Source organism: Mus caroli, chromosome 9 (genome assembly GCF_900094665.2).
Source record: "Mus caroli chromosome 9, CAROLI_EIJ_v1.1, whole genome shotgun sequence".
NCBI classification, from domain to species: Eukaryota; Metazoa; Chordata; class Mammalia; order Rodentia; family Muridae; genus Mus; species Mus caroli.
Genome location: NC_034578.1, coordinates 78748651 through 78767433, shown reverse-complemented (window position 1 = coordinate 78767433; position 18783 = coordinate 78748651). Strand labels below are relative to the sequence as shown.

Genomic DNA, 18783 nt, shown 5'->3' with positions numbered 1-18783 from the left:
AAAGGCTTCATATTTTTTCAAACGTGCTATACAGGTCCCCTTGTGAGAGCCACGTGTGTGGTACCTTCAGGGGGAGATTCCTACCATAAAGTTATGAAGAGTAATCTAGAGCCATGGCTTTAACCTGTATTGATTTGGCGGTCTCTCAGAACACCCTGTCCATGAACTTGAAGGGATATATCCCCACACTTAGCACTGGGATTTTTGTTTATGACCTATCACTTCTGGGATCAACATTAACACTTGTTGAGGAGGAAGGACTGATTCCTGTGTTTACTTAAAATAATTACTGATGATGTACTTTAGACTGGATGCTATGGTATTTCTCTTTAGAAATAAATTGCTAAGTGTTACATTCCATGTACTGTCTCAGAGCACCTCAAAAAAGTTCAGGTCACAGTAGCTCAACAATGATCATTAGATTAATACGATGTAACAATACAATTTTAAATAAAGTTACAGTTCAGATTTAGAGCAGCATGGTTAGAAAGAGAGAAATCATATACTAATAAGCTACAGGCCATGATTAGAGAGATCATCTCTTATCTCTCAGGCCTCAGGAAACCAAACTCTTCACTGACTCTGACAACTCTAGTTTCCCTGAGAGAAGAGTTTCCATGGAGAACCAGTTGAGAGGGAGCAGGGAAGCACAGCAGAAGATCTGGGTGTGCCCTGTCACAGCCACCAAGCTAACCATACAGTGGTCTCTGCAGAATTAAGTCCATGGTCATTAGAAAGGCTTAATGAGTTTTTTGCTATATGTATACCACTCTTTCTGCCTTTTCACTCATTCATGACATCCAAGGAAGCCTTCACTCTTATAAGTACTTAGTGCCTGACACCATTCTCTCAGTCTCCTCTTTCCTTCTGCTTCTCACTGTGCCACCATCTTTAAGGATTATTATACCCAATAGAAAAACTATCTAAACTCTCATCAACAAATAATTCCTGCCCACTTCCCAACAGTCAAGATAAAGTGTGACTCTGTATCCCACACTGGCCTTGAACTTGTGATTCACCTGCCACTGCATTCTGGGTTCTGTTAGCAGGTGTCAAGTTAATTGTCGCCAACTGGGCCCAGAGAAAAGGCTCATTGGGTAGTATGGTGGTACATTTCAATGAACTTTATTTTACATCTATCAGTAAATTTTACATTGACTAACAACTGGAAGAGTTACAGTTCTAAACTCTTATGTTGCAGACATAATCTCCACACTCAGAATGCAACTATCCCCTTTCCTGTTTCTATCTTTCATTCATTGACTTGGCAAGTCACACCCCAGGACCACCCATAACTCTCCCATCCCATCTGACAGCATCTTTTGGTTGTTTTCAACTCCTTCAGTAAATAGATTTTTTAAAGCCTCAAATGCGTGCCGTGGATCTCTCCTATATTCCACAGGAAGGAAAGATCCTCAGATTCATCTGGTATCAGAAATCAGTCTTCTCAAGTATCAAAGGCTCTCTGCAGGAAGTGCACAGGAGACAACAACGCCACCATTCCTTTCCTGTTTCATTTTTAATTATGGATCTCAGCTTAGAAGATAAGTAGTGGGAAGTTCTAAGTGGAAATTGCTCATATAAATCTCTACTTTTGAATACGGTGAAAAAAACCTTCTTAGTAAGCTCATTATTGTTTGATACGTGTGGTAGGAAACAATGAGTGAAATTGTTGCTATTCACAGTACAGTCTAAAAAGCAAATGTATACAATACTGGAGTATAACTCTACTTGTGTCCAATAAAAATGTGTTAATGAGTGTGCTGCAAAGTGGGACTAACAGGGAGATAGTTGTGCCTGGTTATAACAGTTAGAGGAAGCTTCACAGAAAGCATTATGTTTTAATTTCATCAGAAAATTATTCAGAATGAACATTACTCACTATGAGTAACAAAACACAAAACCAGAAAAAGGTAGGCTGAGACATATTAAAAATTTTTCATTACACTGAAATGACTCTGGTGATTTCTTTGTAGTTACTGATGAACCTCAGCACAAGAGCCATTAAATCAGCAGCAATATATCCCCATACTTATGGAAAAAAAAGAATAAATCAAATTTACTTTGCATTTTATTGCCAGGGTTGCCAAATATAGAGAAAATAATTAGCATTATTTTCTGTAGTTACTGAAAGCATCTCTTGAATTAATCACCATCTAAAGCATCGGGTTATTCAGGCAGTGACTATGCACCTGCTTTCCCCCACCCAAGTGTTCTATACATAATGATTCATGCTCCGCTTCAGAATGCTCAAAGCAAGTGTTCCTCATTATTTTATTGAAGTGCATTTTCCATTTTTCATTAACTCGCCAAAATAAATAATAAACCTACATTCCCTTACTCTTTTCAGTTCCTAACAAAAGTAACACACCCTTATGAATGATAAGGCTTTTTCTTGAAAACAGATTCTGCAACTGTCAGTTCTCCAGTTTCCCACTACAGAAGCACAAAGAAAAAGAATCTCTAAGTCAGGGGCTGATTAAGCTGGATGGCAAATCAGAATCGGTGGATTAAAACCTCTCCTGAATTCTACAGTTAGGGTAGATACCTAGGCTCGTGGATACAGTATATGTCACAAGATGTAGCACAACTCAGGAAACTGCCAAACTCAAGATATTAGTTTGAGTGTCTCGGGAATCCATCCGAGCACTACAGTCTATGGTCCATGTTTCTACATGCATGCAAGTAAAAAAAGGACTGAACATAAGAATAGAAAAGGCATTTAGCTGATACCTAAGTGCACAGCCATGAAAGACAGAAACAACTTACATGGCCAACCACTGAGAAACCATAGTAAGCTCCAATGTTAATGACTCATTAGAGTGTAATTGAAGTAAAGTAAATTACATATACTAAATGAATAACCAAATATAAATAGACCTTCCGAGAAACATGAAGTAGCTAAGCAAAGGAATAGTATCATAAGTATTAAGTGGAAGTGCAAGACTGAAAATGATTTATTAGAGATAAGCCATAAGGACAAGCACAGAAGAGAGTTCAATATTCATAATGGGTGATATAAAAGAACACTTAACCTGCAGGAAAAAAAATGATTAAAGTGTAAAAAGGCAAGGAGAGACTGAATTGCGAAAGACATGTGTGCATTTAAAGAAAATTAGCATGTAGTGAAATAAAGAAATAATGCATAAAATTCTAAATGGAAAACTGAAATGTACAACAATGATAAAAATATCCTTAAGGACAAGTGTTAAAGAAATTGAGTAAATAACGAAGCAATAACTTGAAAATGGACAAATCAAAGTGAGGGAAGAATATCACAAATGTAAATGAGAAGAGCTATAAGCCATAAGGCTCTGTCCCAGGGATGCAGAGATGGTTCAACATATGAAAATCCATCAACATAATCTACCATAGAAACAAACTGAGACAAACAATAAGCACATGATCATTTTCATGAGATGCTGAAAAGGCCTTTGACAATATCCAATACTTCTTCGTGATAAGAGTTTTAGAGAAATCAGGAACACTAGGAGCATAGCTTAACACTATTAAAGCAATATACAGCAAGCCAATAGCTAACATCAAACTAAACTGAGAGAAATTTAAAGCAATTCTACTAAACTCGGGGACAAGACAAGGCTAGCCACTCTCCCCATATCTATTCAATACAGGACTCAGTGTTCTAGCTAGAGCAATTAGTCAACATCCTTTGATCTTCAACAAAAGGAGATCAAGGGAATACAAATTGGAAAGGAAGAAGTCAAGGTATCACTTTTCACAGATGACATGATGGTATACATAAGTGACCCCAAAAATTCTACCAGAGAACTCCTAGAGCTAATAAACACCTTCAGCAAAGTAGCTGGATTCAACGTTAACTTTAAAAAAAATCAATAGGCCTCCTTTATACAAATGAATGGGCTGAGAAAGAAATCAGGAAAACAACACTCTTCACAATAGCCACAAATGATATAAAATATCATGGTGTAACTCTTTAAGGAAAGAAATGGAAAAAGATACCAGAAGATGCAAAGATCTCCCATAGTCACTGATCAGTAGGGTTAAGAGTAGGGAGGCCCATTGGACTTGCAAACTTTATATTCCCCAGTACAGGGGAATGCCAGGGCCAAAAAGTGGGGTTGGGGGGGGGTAGGGGAGTGGGGGGGAGGGTATGGGGGACTTTTGGGATAGCATTGGAAATGTAAATGAGGAAAATACATAATTAAAAATATTTAAAAAAAAAGCAATTCACAGGTTCTATGCAATTCCCATTGAAATTCCAACACCATTCTTTATACACCTTGAAAAAACAGTACTCAAATTCATGAAGGCTTTTCAATCCAAAAGATGGAGTTTTAAAAAGTATATTCTCAAATGAAAAAAAATTAAGAATGCTAAATTAATAATATATTAGAGCCAACAAAATTCTTAGTACAAATTTGTAAACATTGATGTCATACACATAAACAACAAAGTCAGACTCAGGAGCATATATTAGTTATATATATATATATATATATATATATATATATATATGTGTGTGTGTATATATATATACAAATATATATACACAAATACACACACAAACATACACACACACACACATATATATATATATAAAACCATAATAATCAAGACAAAAACTGGCTATCAATTAGGTAGTGGGAGATGACTTGTCAAGCATCCCTAACCTTGCATATTAGTGAAGTCCTATCAATGGACCTAGCTGCCAGATGCCCATGCCAAGCTAAGATCCCCCACTGCCTGCAACTAAGCCCAAGGATATGAGTGCAGACTCATACAGTGGACTTCAGTCCTCTGACCTTCACACATGCCTGTAGGACATATGTGCCTACACGCGCACACACACACACACACACACACACACACACACACACACAGGAGAGGAGGAGAAAGAGAGAAAAAGAGGGAGAAAGAGAGACATAGTGACAGAGACAGAGACTAAAGTTTTAAGAAATGTAAAAGTAGAGAAAACTACAGTGCAATTTAACAAATAAAAACAGATGCAAAACTTTAAGCAAAATATTTGCAAACCAAATACACGAACATATTAATAATACAATAAAAGCAGTCTATGAATTTGAGAGGACTTAAGAATGAGAGGGCTTAGAAGGTAGAAAGGGATAAAGGAAATTATGTAATCAACTAAAGAAAAATGAATTGAAATTTAAATAAGACACTAATACACCAAGATCAGTTTAGTTACCTCATGAGGAATATATGATTGTTTAAACATAAACAAATCAATAATGTTAATACAGTACAATGATAAAAATCGAGATCACATGGTCATCTTGATAGATGCAGAAAAAGACTTTAGACAAAGATCAACATACTTCCATGATAAAAGTCTGGAAGAGATTAAAAAAGATACAACATATCTCAAAATAGCAAAGACTATTTAACAAGTCTATTTTCAACATCATTTAAAATGAAGGACACTGAAGCATTTCTTCTAAAATTTGTAATGAAACAAGTATTCTACTCTTTTTTCCTTAAATTTTTACTATTTAAATGTATTTTATACATCAAACATATTAATAATATTGAGTGTTCTGAGAATCAAAAAATACATAAAAAATTTGTTCAACTTTTATATTCATATCCTTTCATACCCTGAAAATATCATTAATGAATATTTAATGCTCTCCATAGCTGAGGATCCTATATCTAATGTTTAATACCACATTGCCTCAAAACCACAAAATATATTTTGGGAATTAAGCATAGTAAAAGAGCATAAAATATTCAAAATGAATCATTAAGAAATATATTCAAAAGCCCTTACATGATACCACCTGACATAGTGAGAGAGTATTTAAAATGCATTATATATCTGTGTACACTGTCTAACAATCAGTTTACTTAAAAAAAGATTATCAGTGTTTCTAGGAGAGAAATTATTTCATCAGTAAATATATTTTAAAAATTTCAAAATAGCAAAAACTCTTTGAAGTTAAGCATTAAGAAAATGCTAATTTCAAGCACAGTGAGAAAAATTATCAATAATATTTCCTTGATGATGTAGAACATGATTATTCAGCACCTCGAGGTTCCTTCTCCAAAACTGACCATATGATTGGTCACAAAACAGACGTCAACAGATACAAGAAGATTGACATAGTCCCATGCACCTATCTGATCACCGTGGACTAAGGCTGGCCTTAAATACCAGCAAAAACAACGGAAAACACATGGAAGTTGAACAATGTTCTCCTCAATGATAACTTAGTCAAGGAAGAAATAAAGAAATTAAAGGCTTTTTAGAATTTAATGAAAACGAAGCCAAAACAAACCCAAACTTATGGGACACAATGAAAGCAGTGGTTAGAGGAAAACTCATAGCTCTGAGTGCCTCCAAAAAGAAACTGGAGAGAGCACACATTAGCAGCTTGACAGCACACCTAAAAGCTCTAGAACAAAAGGAAGCAAATACACCCAAGAGGAGTAGACAGCAGGAAATTGTCAAACTCAGGGCTGAAATCAACCAAATAGAAACAAAGAGAACTATACAAAGAATCAACAAAACCAGGAACTCTTTTTTTTTTTCTTTGAGAAAATCAACTATAGATAAACCCTTACCCAGACTAACCAGAGGGCACAGAGACAGTATCCAAATTAATAAAATCAGAAATGAAAAGGGAGGTATAACAATGAAATATATCTTAAAATAATTATTCTGTCTGTTGAATATTAACAGTTGAAAAAGCATTCCACTCTTTTAACTCATATTCAATATACTGCTTAAATTAACAAAAGCAGTTAGACAAAAGAAATAAATAAATAGATATGATAGGAAAACCCAAGAATTAATATAATTTCTATTTTCAGCTGAAACTATTCTAGTATTACAGGACTCTGCAGATACTTTTAATACTGATAAATATTTTCAGGACACTATACATAGACATAAGGTTTATATACAATAGTGATAAACTGCATGAGACAGGATGAAAAAATATCCCATTTCCCACTAGTTCCAAAAACAGTAAGTAAGCAGGAGTAAACTTAACTAAGGCAGTAATGGATCTTCACAAAGAAACCTTTGAGATGGAGAAGCAAAGAAATAAACAAGCACCAGAAGATAAAAAGGACACCCATGCAATTGGATTGGCAGAACCAATATTGTGAAAATGCTGTTACCAGAAATAGCTATAGATTCAAAGCAGTCTTAATCAAAATCCAATAATATTGTTAACAGAAACAGAAAAAATATTCTAAACACATAATATCATATATATTGAAAAAAATCCTAAACGTGATAATGTCCACCCTTCATGTTTACCACAGAGATAGAGTGACTGAGGCCATAGACAGTAAAGGACTAAAGTGTGAATTCACTCAGCTATGGTGCTCCAATTGTTGAGAAAGGTATCAAAACATGGGCTGGAAAATATGGTCTAATAAATGGTGCTGGGGAAGATTAGGAATATTATATGTACAGAACATATTCACATTGCTTGTGTGTGTGTGTGTGTGTGCATGAATGTATCTACCACTAGAACAAAGTATAGACTACTAAAGACATAAAACACAGTTTTGTTTTTTTTTCTTATGTCATTTTTACTTAGCATGCAAGTAATATGTTTCATTTTTTCACCTTCAGATGTGATGTGCTTCTACTGAACTCTCCCATTCTTCTTTCCTGTCTCCCTGTACCCTGTATCTTTCTAATGTCAGTAAGTAAGTCCTCTTTCAGTAACATTTTCATATCACAAGTGTTCTATTACTATACCTTCAACCCTTAAAACTTTTTGGGTTCTTTCACGGTCCCCTTTCTAGCTTCACACATTTATAAACATAAATGTAAATAATTAACATTCTATAAGAGATAACATACTGTGTTTAATTTTCTATATTATTTATATTTCACTGAACATACTATATGTTCCAGCCACTTTTTTGTAAATTTCATCTTTTGTTCTTGCTAAATAAATTTTATCATATTTTTGTAGCACATTTTTTTTAACACACACACATATAATTTTATGAGTATAACAAGTTTTTGAGCTGTATTGTGTATATGCAGCAGGTGTGTGACTGGTGACATTGAAGGCTAGAAGAGAGTGATGGGTTCACTGTAACCGAAAGTACAAACACTGTAAGAAAGGACCTGGGAACCAAAGAAGACCACCTGAAAAGCAGCAAGTTCTTTTAACCACCTAGCCACCTCTTCAACTCCTATACCACATCTTCATAATCTATGCATCTGTTGTTGGACAACTTGGCTGGTTCCATTTCTTTGTCATTGTAAAAAAATACAGTAACAAACCTGGATATGTATTTCTGGTGTGTCATATAAAGTCATTTGGATATACGGCCAGGAGGTGATATGTCTATTTTTATAAAAGGTCTACTTTTTGTTTTCTGAGTAACTGCTATACTTATTACCATATTGTTTGCATCAGTATTACTTTTTAATATGTTTTTGGCAATTAGGCACCTTACAACCAGAGCTCCCAGATATCCCAAACTGTTTACATTTTAGTTGACATTTATATTATATCCACATAGAACTAATAATTTTGTACTCTAGATTTTGTACATAAGAAAAGCTGTTAGAGCTGTTAGATTTCTATCACTGTGGGAAAAAATATCTGAGAAACTCAATGTGAAGGAGTTAGATTTATTTTACTACATGAGTTTTGGGGTTTCTGTTAATGACTGCTGGGGCAAGGAAGAAAATTATAGAAAGAAATACTGGGTGCAGTGAGCTAGGCAAGGTGATTTTTTCCTAACACAGTCCCTGCCCACGCCCATTGAAACCGTCTTAGCTTGCATTCTATTGCTGTGATAAATCACAGCCAAAAGCAGCCTGGGGAAGAAAGGGTTCATTTAGCTTACAAATCCTGGTCACAGACAAACATGGAGGGGGATCAGGAAGAAATCAAGACAGGCACTAGGAGGCAAAAAGTTCTAGAACTTTAGATACCGTAGAGGAGTGATGTTTGCTGTGCTGCTTTGTGGCTCACTGTAGCATAGTTGATAATGGCCTGGGTCCTTCCACATCAATGAGAAAACACACCCCTGGACATAACCAATTGAAATTCCCTCTTTCCTAAGTCTCTAGTTTGTGTCATGATAATAAAAGACTACCAGCAAAAATTATAAAACCATGACCAGATCAGCATATTTATCAGGATAGAGCCCTAAAGAGCCAATCACTTTCCAAGGCTCAGTTTCTTAATTCTATCCCAATTGAGAACATTTAACATCTGTGGGCTTCTGGGAGGCACTTAAGAAGCAAAACACACCTATCCTATCTTAGTCACCCCATACCAAACACTTCTTTTTTTCTTCCTTCAACTCCCCCCCACACACACACACACACCACCACTACCGTATAAATAATAATAACTGTAAAAGAAGCGAAGGTTGTGATCATGAATTAGAGACAGTAGTGGGGAATGGAAGAAGTTTGAGTGGGGTAGGGCAGAAATGATATAAATAAAATATTCACACATAAAAAAATTAAGAATAAAGAAAAAAATCTAGTCTGCAAGTGATGAACACTCCATAGAATTCTTGAATTTTTAACTCTATCAATCATTGAACACATTGGGGTTTTTTTGTTTTTGTTTTTTTGTTTTGTTTTGTTTTTTGGTCAAGAAACAGTTTTAAACAGGCTTTCAGAAAATATGGAGATGTTTACATTAATTCTGAATTTTGGGCAATCTTGAGCCTTGCTAGATCCACACACAATGATTGTTTACATAATGAAATACACTGGTGGGAAATGACCATGTGGAATAAATCAGGATTCATTATCAGAAATTTCTCCTAAGTTCCTTTTAAATAAAACAATAAAAAAAAGAAGAGCTCATACCAAGGGACCCTAGTCTTTAGTTTTTATACTTGAGGATGTTTGTAAAAACTCTCTTCTAAATGATGTATTGACTGACTGCTGCTTGAGCCAAGGATCTTGGATCTGCAATATCATTAAGAGATGAATAATTTTGGGAGAATATAGTAGTTTCTTTCTCAGATGAAATAGGCCAGCTGTTTCGCACATTTATGGCTATGATTATTTTTTCCTCAGTGTCTCATTTTAAAAATACTAATTTTGTTGGTATAATTTATTTAGTTTTATATCAGAAATATATATGTATGATCATGCCACATTGAGAATATTGCATGTCTACTTTTATTAATGAGTTGTTTATTTCTTATTTTAATTAACAAGAAAACAAATGTCTAAAAGGTATAAATAACATAGCTTTTGAGGTTTTTTTCGTACTACATTTTTATTATAAATTTTAAAGCTGTCATCATGTAGAAATTTCATCTACTTTATAAACACTGGGTTTCTGAACTACTTGAGTATGAATATGCTTTTCAGAATTCAGATCTCACCCATCCTTATCAATGTTCCAAATGTACTTTTCATTTTAATAGTTTGGCTACTGTTCCCACAAACATGCTGAGTAGACAACAGTAGAAACTGCATCTAAAGAGAAAAATATTGGTGTAAAGTGAAATTAAACTTGGAGCTTCATTTTCAGTCAACATACATCTGATATGCAAGAAGAATTTTTCTCTTCAAAATAAAATATTTATAACGCAAAAGTCACAGTTCTTCACTCATAAAATATGCAAATTTAAACACTATAATTTTTTTCATGTACTACTTCAGATTCTATATTTAGAAAAGACCATTTTAAAGTGTGTGTATTTTGGAAGGGTGTCAATGATTTTGTACCTATAATTTAGCCACTGAGTATTTCTCTCCCTTGGATATTTCAATCTCCATGTTAACGCGATATAATTCTTTCAGAATCTCTGAACAAAGGAATAAGAGCTCATCTTGGGAGGGAGGCATGGGAATGAGCAACAGGCAAGATCATGTAGCTGAGAACTCACATCACCAAATGGAAGCACAAAGCAGAGCACAAAGCACAAGTGGTGGAGGTTTTACATTCCCAATCCCGCCCCCAGTGACACACGTCCTCCAGCAAGGGCACACTCCTTAGGCCTCCCCAAACAACACCACCAAACACTGGGGCCTACAGGGGAAATTTATTATCTAAACTGTCACAGAGATAAAAGTAACATCCACGGATAATTTTTTTCTAATGTGAACATAGTTATTTAATTGCGAGGCCAATTGGTGACTTAAGAGAATGCTTACTTTTCTAAGAAACTCTGTGCCTTTGTTAGTATCCCTCAAAATGTAGGAATTCAGATTGATACCCTCCTTCAGATATGTAGGAATGTTAGTCTTTTTCAAACTTTGAAATTCAATCCAGTGCATCTTCCTGTTGTTGTGAATTATGCATATTCCTTCTGATCATGAATACAGCAACTATTTGTTTTGTTTGTTTGTTTTGTCAAGACAGGGTTTCTCTGTGTAGTCCTGGCTGTCCTGGAACTCAGTCTGTAGACCAAGTGGGCCTCAAACTCAGAAATCTGCCTGCCTCTGGCTCCCAAATTCTGGGATTAAAGGTGTGAGCCACCACTGCTGGGCTACAGCAACTTTTATAAAGTGTCTGTTCAAATACTTTCCCCATTATCATACTGAGCATTGCCCCAATCCTTCCCAACGGCATTGCCTTAAAATAAGTATGAAATCAATTGGCCATATATAAGAGGAATTATTTACAGATGGTTACATTAGAAAAAAAGTTAGAATTTTCTATCTTCATGGTCATGTTTATTACAAACAATGATAGGTTGGCCCATATTATCCAAAAGTATAGCAGTCTAACTTTATATATATGCATGAACAACAAGAAGTAAGACCTAGTGAAAAAAAAAAGGCCATTAATATAAAGGAAAACAGGTAGGGGCATATAAGAGGGTGTGGAAAGAGGATATGGAAGGGAGTAATGTTGAAATTAAAATACTAACTAACAAAAATTAATAAAGAGTGTTCCATGTACCAAGCACTGAGAAGTTTTAATAGATAACAGTGGCCTCTAAATTGAGTTTGGAAAAGTTTCTTATCTTCTAGAGCAGTGGTTCTCAACCTTCTTTATGCTGTGAGCCTTTAATACACTTCCTCTATTATGGTAACTTCCAGCCATAAAATGACTTTGTTGCTACTTCAGAACTGTAATTTTGCTGCTGTTAGGCATGGTAATGTAGATATCTGGTATACCACCTCCAATGCGGTCACAATCCCCAGGCTGAGAACTGGAAGAACTGCTCCTCTAGAATTTTTCTAAGAGTATTATCATTTGATCCTGAACTTTTACTTAGAAAATTGATTATGATTGTAATGCAACTGATCTAGTTAACAGAAGGAAACTTCACATTCTGCTTCTTCAGTTCATTTTGGAAACTGGCACCTTAGGGATTAAACCAGGGTCCCCTGGAAGAACATATGGTACTTTTGCTACCTAGCCATCTTTCCAGCCCCAGGTTGGTTTTACTTCTACTAATTTCCCCCATATTTTATGGGTCATACATCCTTGTTTGTTTGTTTTAAATATCTAAAGAGAAAATTTTAATGACATGTTACAAACTTTGTTTATCCAGTGTTGCTCTAGTGGACAACTATCCAATTGTGAATCTTTGAAGATCTCTGCAGAGATTGTCTTATATTTTTGTCTACCTACATTTATGGTACTTTAAATCACCCTCATGTTCATTATATACAAACTCAATTTCTGTCCACACACAAGCATTTTTTTCCATAGTAGCCTAATTCTTTTTAGTGATATTTCTATATCTCTTCGTTGGGTAATATTTTTTGGTTAAATTAAATCTCTTCACATTAACCCTTCTTTGGAATCTGTTGGTATACACAAGGTATTGAGAGCTGGGGGAAAGCAGCTTTGGAACCCAATCTTCAACTGTGTGGTATTACACCTCATCGTCTAAGAGTATAGCACTGTCTCTCTCTGGTCCTTAGATGTGATGAACACCATGAGATAACTTTATCACTCATTATTTTCTCCTCTTCTCAGAGTGGAAAATAAGTTAAGAATGCATCTTCTCCTATCTTTTATTTTTCCTTCTTTATAAGTCCTGAATGTGTCATTGTTGTATTAAAAAAGAAAAAAGAACAACTGTTCAGTTGAATGTGATATAGGGAGCTAGACCTTACACTATGCTCACACGGTCTGCTCGCACTGTGCTGAGACTGACGGCACAGTGCCCCAAAGAAGAACATACACCAATCAATTAGGCACACAGCTTCATGGTCACAATGGCAAAAGTAGTCCATGCCATTGGTAACCCAATTCTGTTGTGTGGTAATGGCTTAATTCACGAGAAGGCACAGCCCACAGACTCATTCTCCAGTCAACTCCCAAATTCCATCACTGCTCATTAATCCATTTGTTTAAATTGGCTGCACCGTGTTCTGCTTTTTGCCACTAGAAAATGCTGACTTACAGTTTCTCTGTCTTTGATCAATACTAATATTTGGAAGGGTTGTCAAAACGATTGATTAGGAGAGCTCAAGTGCAGCCTTTAATACAGATGTCTGCAGACAAGCTGTTGTGTGCTGTCTTACTGTTTTTCTTCTATTATTCAAATTCACCCTTTTTTCCCACCCACCCTCTTCTCTCCCGCCTTCATATATGTTCTAGACAGCATGTATTTATGTGTGCCAAGTGCAAGCGGATATCCCAGCAGGCCAGCAGAGGCCACAGAATCCTCTGGAACTGGAATTATGGGCAGCTGTGATGGGTGCTTTCCCATGGATCCACTGCAAGAACAGTAAGTGCTCTTAACAACTACCCCATCTCTCTAACCCCTAAGTATTCTAACCCAGCATGACCGAAAACCTGAGTTTAGATGATGACATTTGCGGATGTCATTCTGCAGTCACAGTCAAGTGTCTTATTGATATAGAGGCTGTGTTTCTTTATCTATGGACTGGATAAGAAGTATATGTATTTCATGATGTTGTGTCAAAATTAAATTAAGCTACACAGATAAAAATTCAATTCAATTAAACTTATTTCCAGTGCTGTTTCCTGTTAAGTGCCAAACCCAATTTGTTTCCTCCGGATCCTAAGGACAGCTCTCATTTTACAACAACTCAGGTTCTCTGCATTCTACTAGTCTCTGATGATTCCACCAATATATATATTTAACTTGTTCCTTTGACAGGAAGCACTTTGGTCGTGTAAACTATTATGACCAGTTCTCTGACCTTGGAACTCTTACAAACACCACCATGTATTTATTTCAACATTTTGTTCTTTTAGAGTAGTCAGCTTGGCTCATTTCTCCTTTAGATCTGTGACAGTGACTTTACAAATTTAGCTTTCAGAATCACTTAATCAGTTGCTGACTAGATGATATATCATGTTATCTATGGAACAAGACTAGAATAATAGTTTTAAGGTCATTTCATTAAATATAGAGAAGTTAGAGGTAAGTACTCAGTTTAAAAGCACTTTAAAACCCCATGATATGTTTGTATTATTAAATTTATTTTACTCGTACCTAAATATGTCAACTTGTCTCATTTCTTTTTAATTCTACAACAGAGATGGTAAGAATAACAAAGAAACTATAAAGTATGCACATTTAACAATTAATTATCAACATAAAAATCTGGGGATGCTGTCCAAGATCACCTGTGAAGCTCTGTACAGCTGATAGGCTGGGAGCACTAGTATCAAAACCTAAGCTTACAGCCGAATTACCAGGCAAGCTTCTACACAGTGATGCCCAGGATCTCACTGCAGAGACCTCTGTTTCATTAGATTGTGTATGGGTTGGTAACTGGATATTAAAATTTTAAAATTCAACTAGAAAATTCTCTTAGGCAAATGTGTTGAAGAACCATTCTCTAAGATCCTCTTGTATCCACCTCCCGCACCCCAGACACACACTCACTATTTGACTTTATTTCACTACTGGAGATATTTAAGTCTATTCAACTAAACATTGCTTTGCTAAAAACAACAGAAAATCTAGTACATGTGTGACATTAAGTAGGACAGGTAGGTTTATATAAAAGGAAGAAAGAAAGAAAGAAAGAAAGAAAGAAAGAAAGAAAGAAAGAAAGAAAGAAAGAACTAACCATGTAATCCCCCTCCTGGCTGATGCACTTTTCTGTAATTTCAGTAGCTGGAATATTCACATATATTAGAGATAATGCAATATAGGTGAATTAGTGAAACAGTAGCAAGTCAATATGGGAAGAAAAAAAAAAGTACAAATCTAGCAGCTTATAGCTGTATTAAGCACAATTTAGTGAGTTACAGTTTCCAGTTACACATACCTGATCAATGGCTCCCAGGTCATCCACAAAGCTGTTCACTTCTGATAGTAGCAGGGATATAATAGACTTCCTCAACAAGCTGCAACTTCCTAGGGTTACTAGGCTCTGAGAGACATAACGCTGTACCTGGAACTACAAAGGAAACTGAGTGAGATCCTATTCCTATGACATCAGTGTATTTAATGGACAGCATCTAAGATGTTTATTGCTAAGAGGAGTACAAGATATTAGAATACTTTTGGGATTAATACTGAGAAAAATTGAAAAAAAAATTTTTCATACAGGTGCTATGATTTTATGTATTAGTCAAAAGTTTTAAATGTATGGCAGAGTGCTAAAATGGAAGAGTATGAGTTTAGAATAAATGAGAGACTACATGCAAAGTGAATAAGAAAAAATAATAAATCAAAATTTTAATTCCTCAACTTGATATCAGACAGACATATAAACAAGTAGACTTAAAAGGTGATGGGTGAACTTTGAAGGCCATGGAGCTAAGGCTCTTCTGTGTTTCTTACTTCCACAGTAGGTAAGACAGGGTGGAGCACTTTCCTATTTGCTATGAGTCAGGCTTTATAGTTATGAGGAAAATACAGAACATCCTGAGTTCATCTTTGATAATTATTTTAATTATATCTATCTATCTATCTATCTATCTATCTATCTATCTATCTATGTATCTATCTATCTATCGTCTGTCCATCTGTCTGTCTGTCTGTCATCTATCACCTACTTATTTATCACATATCTACCTATTATCTATCTATCTATCTATCTATCTATCTATCATCCATCTATCATATATCCACCTATTAATGAACTTACCTACCTATCATCTATTTATTTATTGTGTACATACATTTACATGTTCATGTGCCTATGTGCATGTCTGTATAAAAAGTACCAGAATGGACAAGCATAGGTAAGTAGAAGCCTTGAAAGAGTTGGTCCTCTCTTTGCACCTGTGGATGCCAGGGATCAAGCACACGCCTTCTGTCTCACTGGGAAGCATTTATCCCCTCAACCATCCAGCCAAAGAAGCACCCTCAGGAAAACTGTAAATGCCAATAGGACACAACACAGCACTTCTCTGCATTAGGAATAAAGTCATATGCTTAAAATCACATTATGGTATGCGAAACTCATGAGCAGGATTTCATATAATACGACCTTTAAAGTTGTTGAGAAAAGGGCTTTAAGACAGAGATGGTCAGACACATTTCCTGCTGTCCATAAGCATAAATAACATGAGGAGACATCAATTTCAGTGCTATGCACTCAAGGTGAAATTGTAAAATGTCCTTTAGGATGACCATGTATCTACAGATACATCTCAGGTTGACTTTAATAGTACATATTCTTTTAGGATGTTTACGATGACAATAATAATGACCAGGTTACCGAGCTAATGAAACTATGCAGATAATTCTGGAGTATATAGCTTAAACTTCATAGTAGCCTAAGTTAACTTAATTCTAGAAATAAACTACCATAAGGACACTTATATAATGCCTTATAATTGTTTATTAACAATATAACTGAGCTTTTTGTAGATAAAGAAAAATATGCCCTTATTTGAACTCTAAGGCATTTCAGATTGTTATTTCATTTCAACTGATGCTTTAATTGTGTGCATACCTTTCTCCACACTTTAATGACTAAATCTTTTGTCATTAAATTTTGTGTTACATCTTCCACATATGCAAAATGACAACTGTGATGTTAGCTATTGGTAGAAATTTAGGTACTTTAAGACACAAAAAATGATTAGTATACTGTCAGATACCTAATAAGGTCCTACAGAAGTAACAAAATGCTATAATTCATAACAATAACATAAAAAGTGTTGCTGGTCATATGATATAAATTTAAATTATTAGCCACTGAAAAGTTAAATGATATGAATACAATTTTATGGAATAATGTAATTCTGCTAGGTACAATGCTGAGAAAACAGATCATTTTGAAATAAAGACAGCATTTATAGCACAGCAAAGAGCTACAATTCTAACTAAATTTCATAAAGAAAAAAAAGCTATATAACTCAGTGCTATTTACAATGATGTAAATGACACTTTTAAATGACCTCTATATATCTGAAGTTATAATCAAAGCTCCTTCTCTTTTGATAAACAATGGAACCTTTTGGAGAGACTGACATCAAGGCCGATATTATCAATAATATATTTTAGCTAGCTACAAAAGGCCTGGCTCAACAACAAATCATCCTTTTTCTATGAAATCTTCCTTTATTTCAGGACCCTAAAGAACTAGCAATAGTCTCTTTTTCAAATGCTTGTGTTGTACTGAAGAGATATGCTCACAGAGTCTCTGAGGTAAAGGTGCATTACAGAAGGGCACATTAGGAGTAGGTTCTGAGTGTACATTTTATTGACAAGGATTTGACTCAGCTGTCATTCTGGATCTACCTAATTATACAGGTTCTTATTTATCTGATCATCACATAAGCAGCAATTTCATTTGTTGTCTTATGAAATAGAAAGTGCTTGCTTGAAACACAATTCCCATGTGTTTTGTTTTCCTTTGTTTTGTAATGTTTTGCTCTGTGTGATCATCTGCAGGATTCGCTGGATACATTGCTGTATTACAATCTTGGAATATGCAGGGTGGAAATTTCTACCACACGGCGCCCAATTGATAGTCTGTATGAGCTACATAGAAAATAATATAATCTAGGAACATCAGAGGACAGTCAACTTGATCTAAGCATCTAGGATTACATTGTGTTACTGTGCAGAGGTAGCATTTCCTGGAAGAGCAACAGTCGCCTTCAACTGGTAGGTGCATGGTGATCCTATTACACAACCAAAAAGAAGCACTTTGCATTTGCTTGCTAACAGAAGCATATTTTTTTCTCTACTGTTTTAATCCGGGTCACTGTTGTCTCTTAGCCATAAGTTTACAAAAACTTAAATCTTCAAATTATTGCACAGGACAACATGTTGATGGACTATATTGATGTTATCATGATAGTAAAAAAGCAGGTATTGTGAAGGCTCTATAAAAACATTAAGTATACCAGAAAGTGGAAGATATATATCAGAATTTGGGTGCAAGGGGAACACCTGGGAAGTTGCCTTGGTGTTAAACAAGTTTGCTTCAGTATACATTTTTTATTATTAGAAATGCAATGTTTGAAAGGTCTTTTTAAAGTAACTAAGGCAAAAATATATCCATTTGATTTATAACTTAGACATATATATTGAGTATCCCCCAAGGCTTTAGAGGTTGAGAACTATTGCCCGCGCTTTTGTTCCCCCTGGTAAGAACACGCTCAGGGCAACCGGAATCTTCTGCGGCACAAGCTTTATTGCTTACCCCTTCAGGAGCCAGTGGAGAAGAGAGCGCCAGAGAGAGAGAGATAGAGAGATCCCTAGAATGGCGGAAACCCGTCCCTTTTATGGAGGACTGTCCTCCGCCTCGGATGTGTCGCTCCCTGATTGGCTGCAGCCCATCGGCCAGAGTTGTCGTCACGGGGAAGGCAGAGCACATGGGGTGGGAAACTACCCCGGCGCATGCACAGATGGTTTGATTACACAGGTGCCAGTGCCATCAGCGCCATCTTGTAATGGCGAATGTGAGGGCGGCTCCTTACA

The 18783-nt window shown here is 35.6% G+C and overlaps 1 protein-coding gene across 2 annotated transcripts in view; it reads right to left on the bottom strand.

The window, feature by feature from the left end:
* Mei4 (meiotic double-stranded break formation protein 4) overlaps nt 1-18783 on the bottom strand; it is a 151824-nt gene that overhangs the window by 37635 nt on the left and 95406 nt on the right. For both annotated transcript variants that reach the window (XM_021173376.1, XM_029481941.1), the window contains one exon: nt 15167-15298. In XM_021173376.1, coding sequence (XP_021029035.1) covers nt 15167-15298 — 132 coding nt within the window. The remainder of the gene's footprint in view (nt 1-15166; nt 15299-18783) is intronic.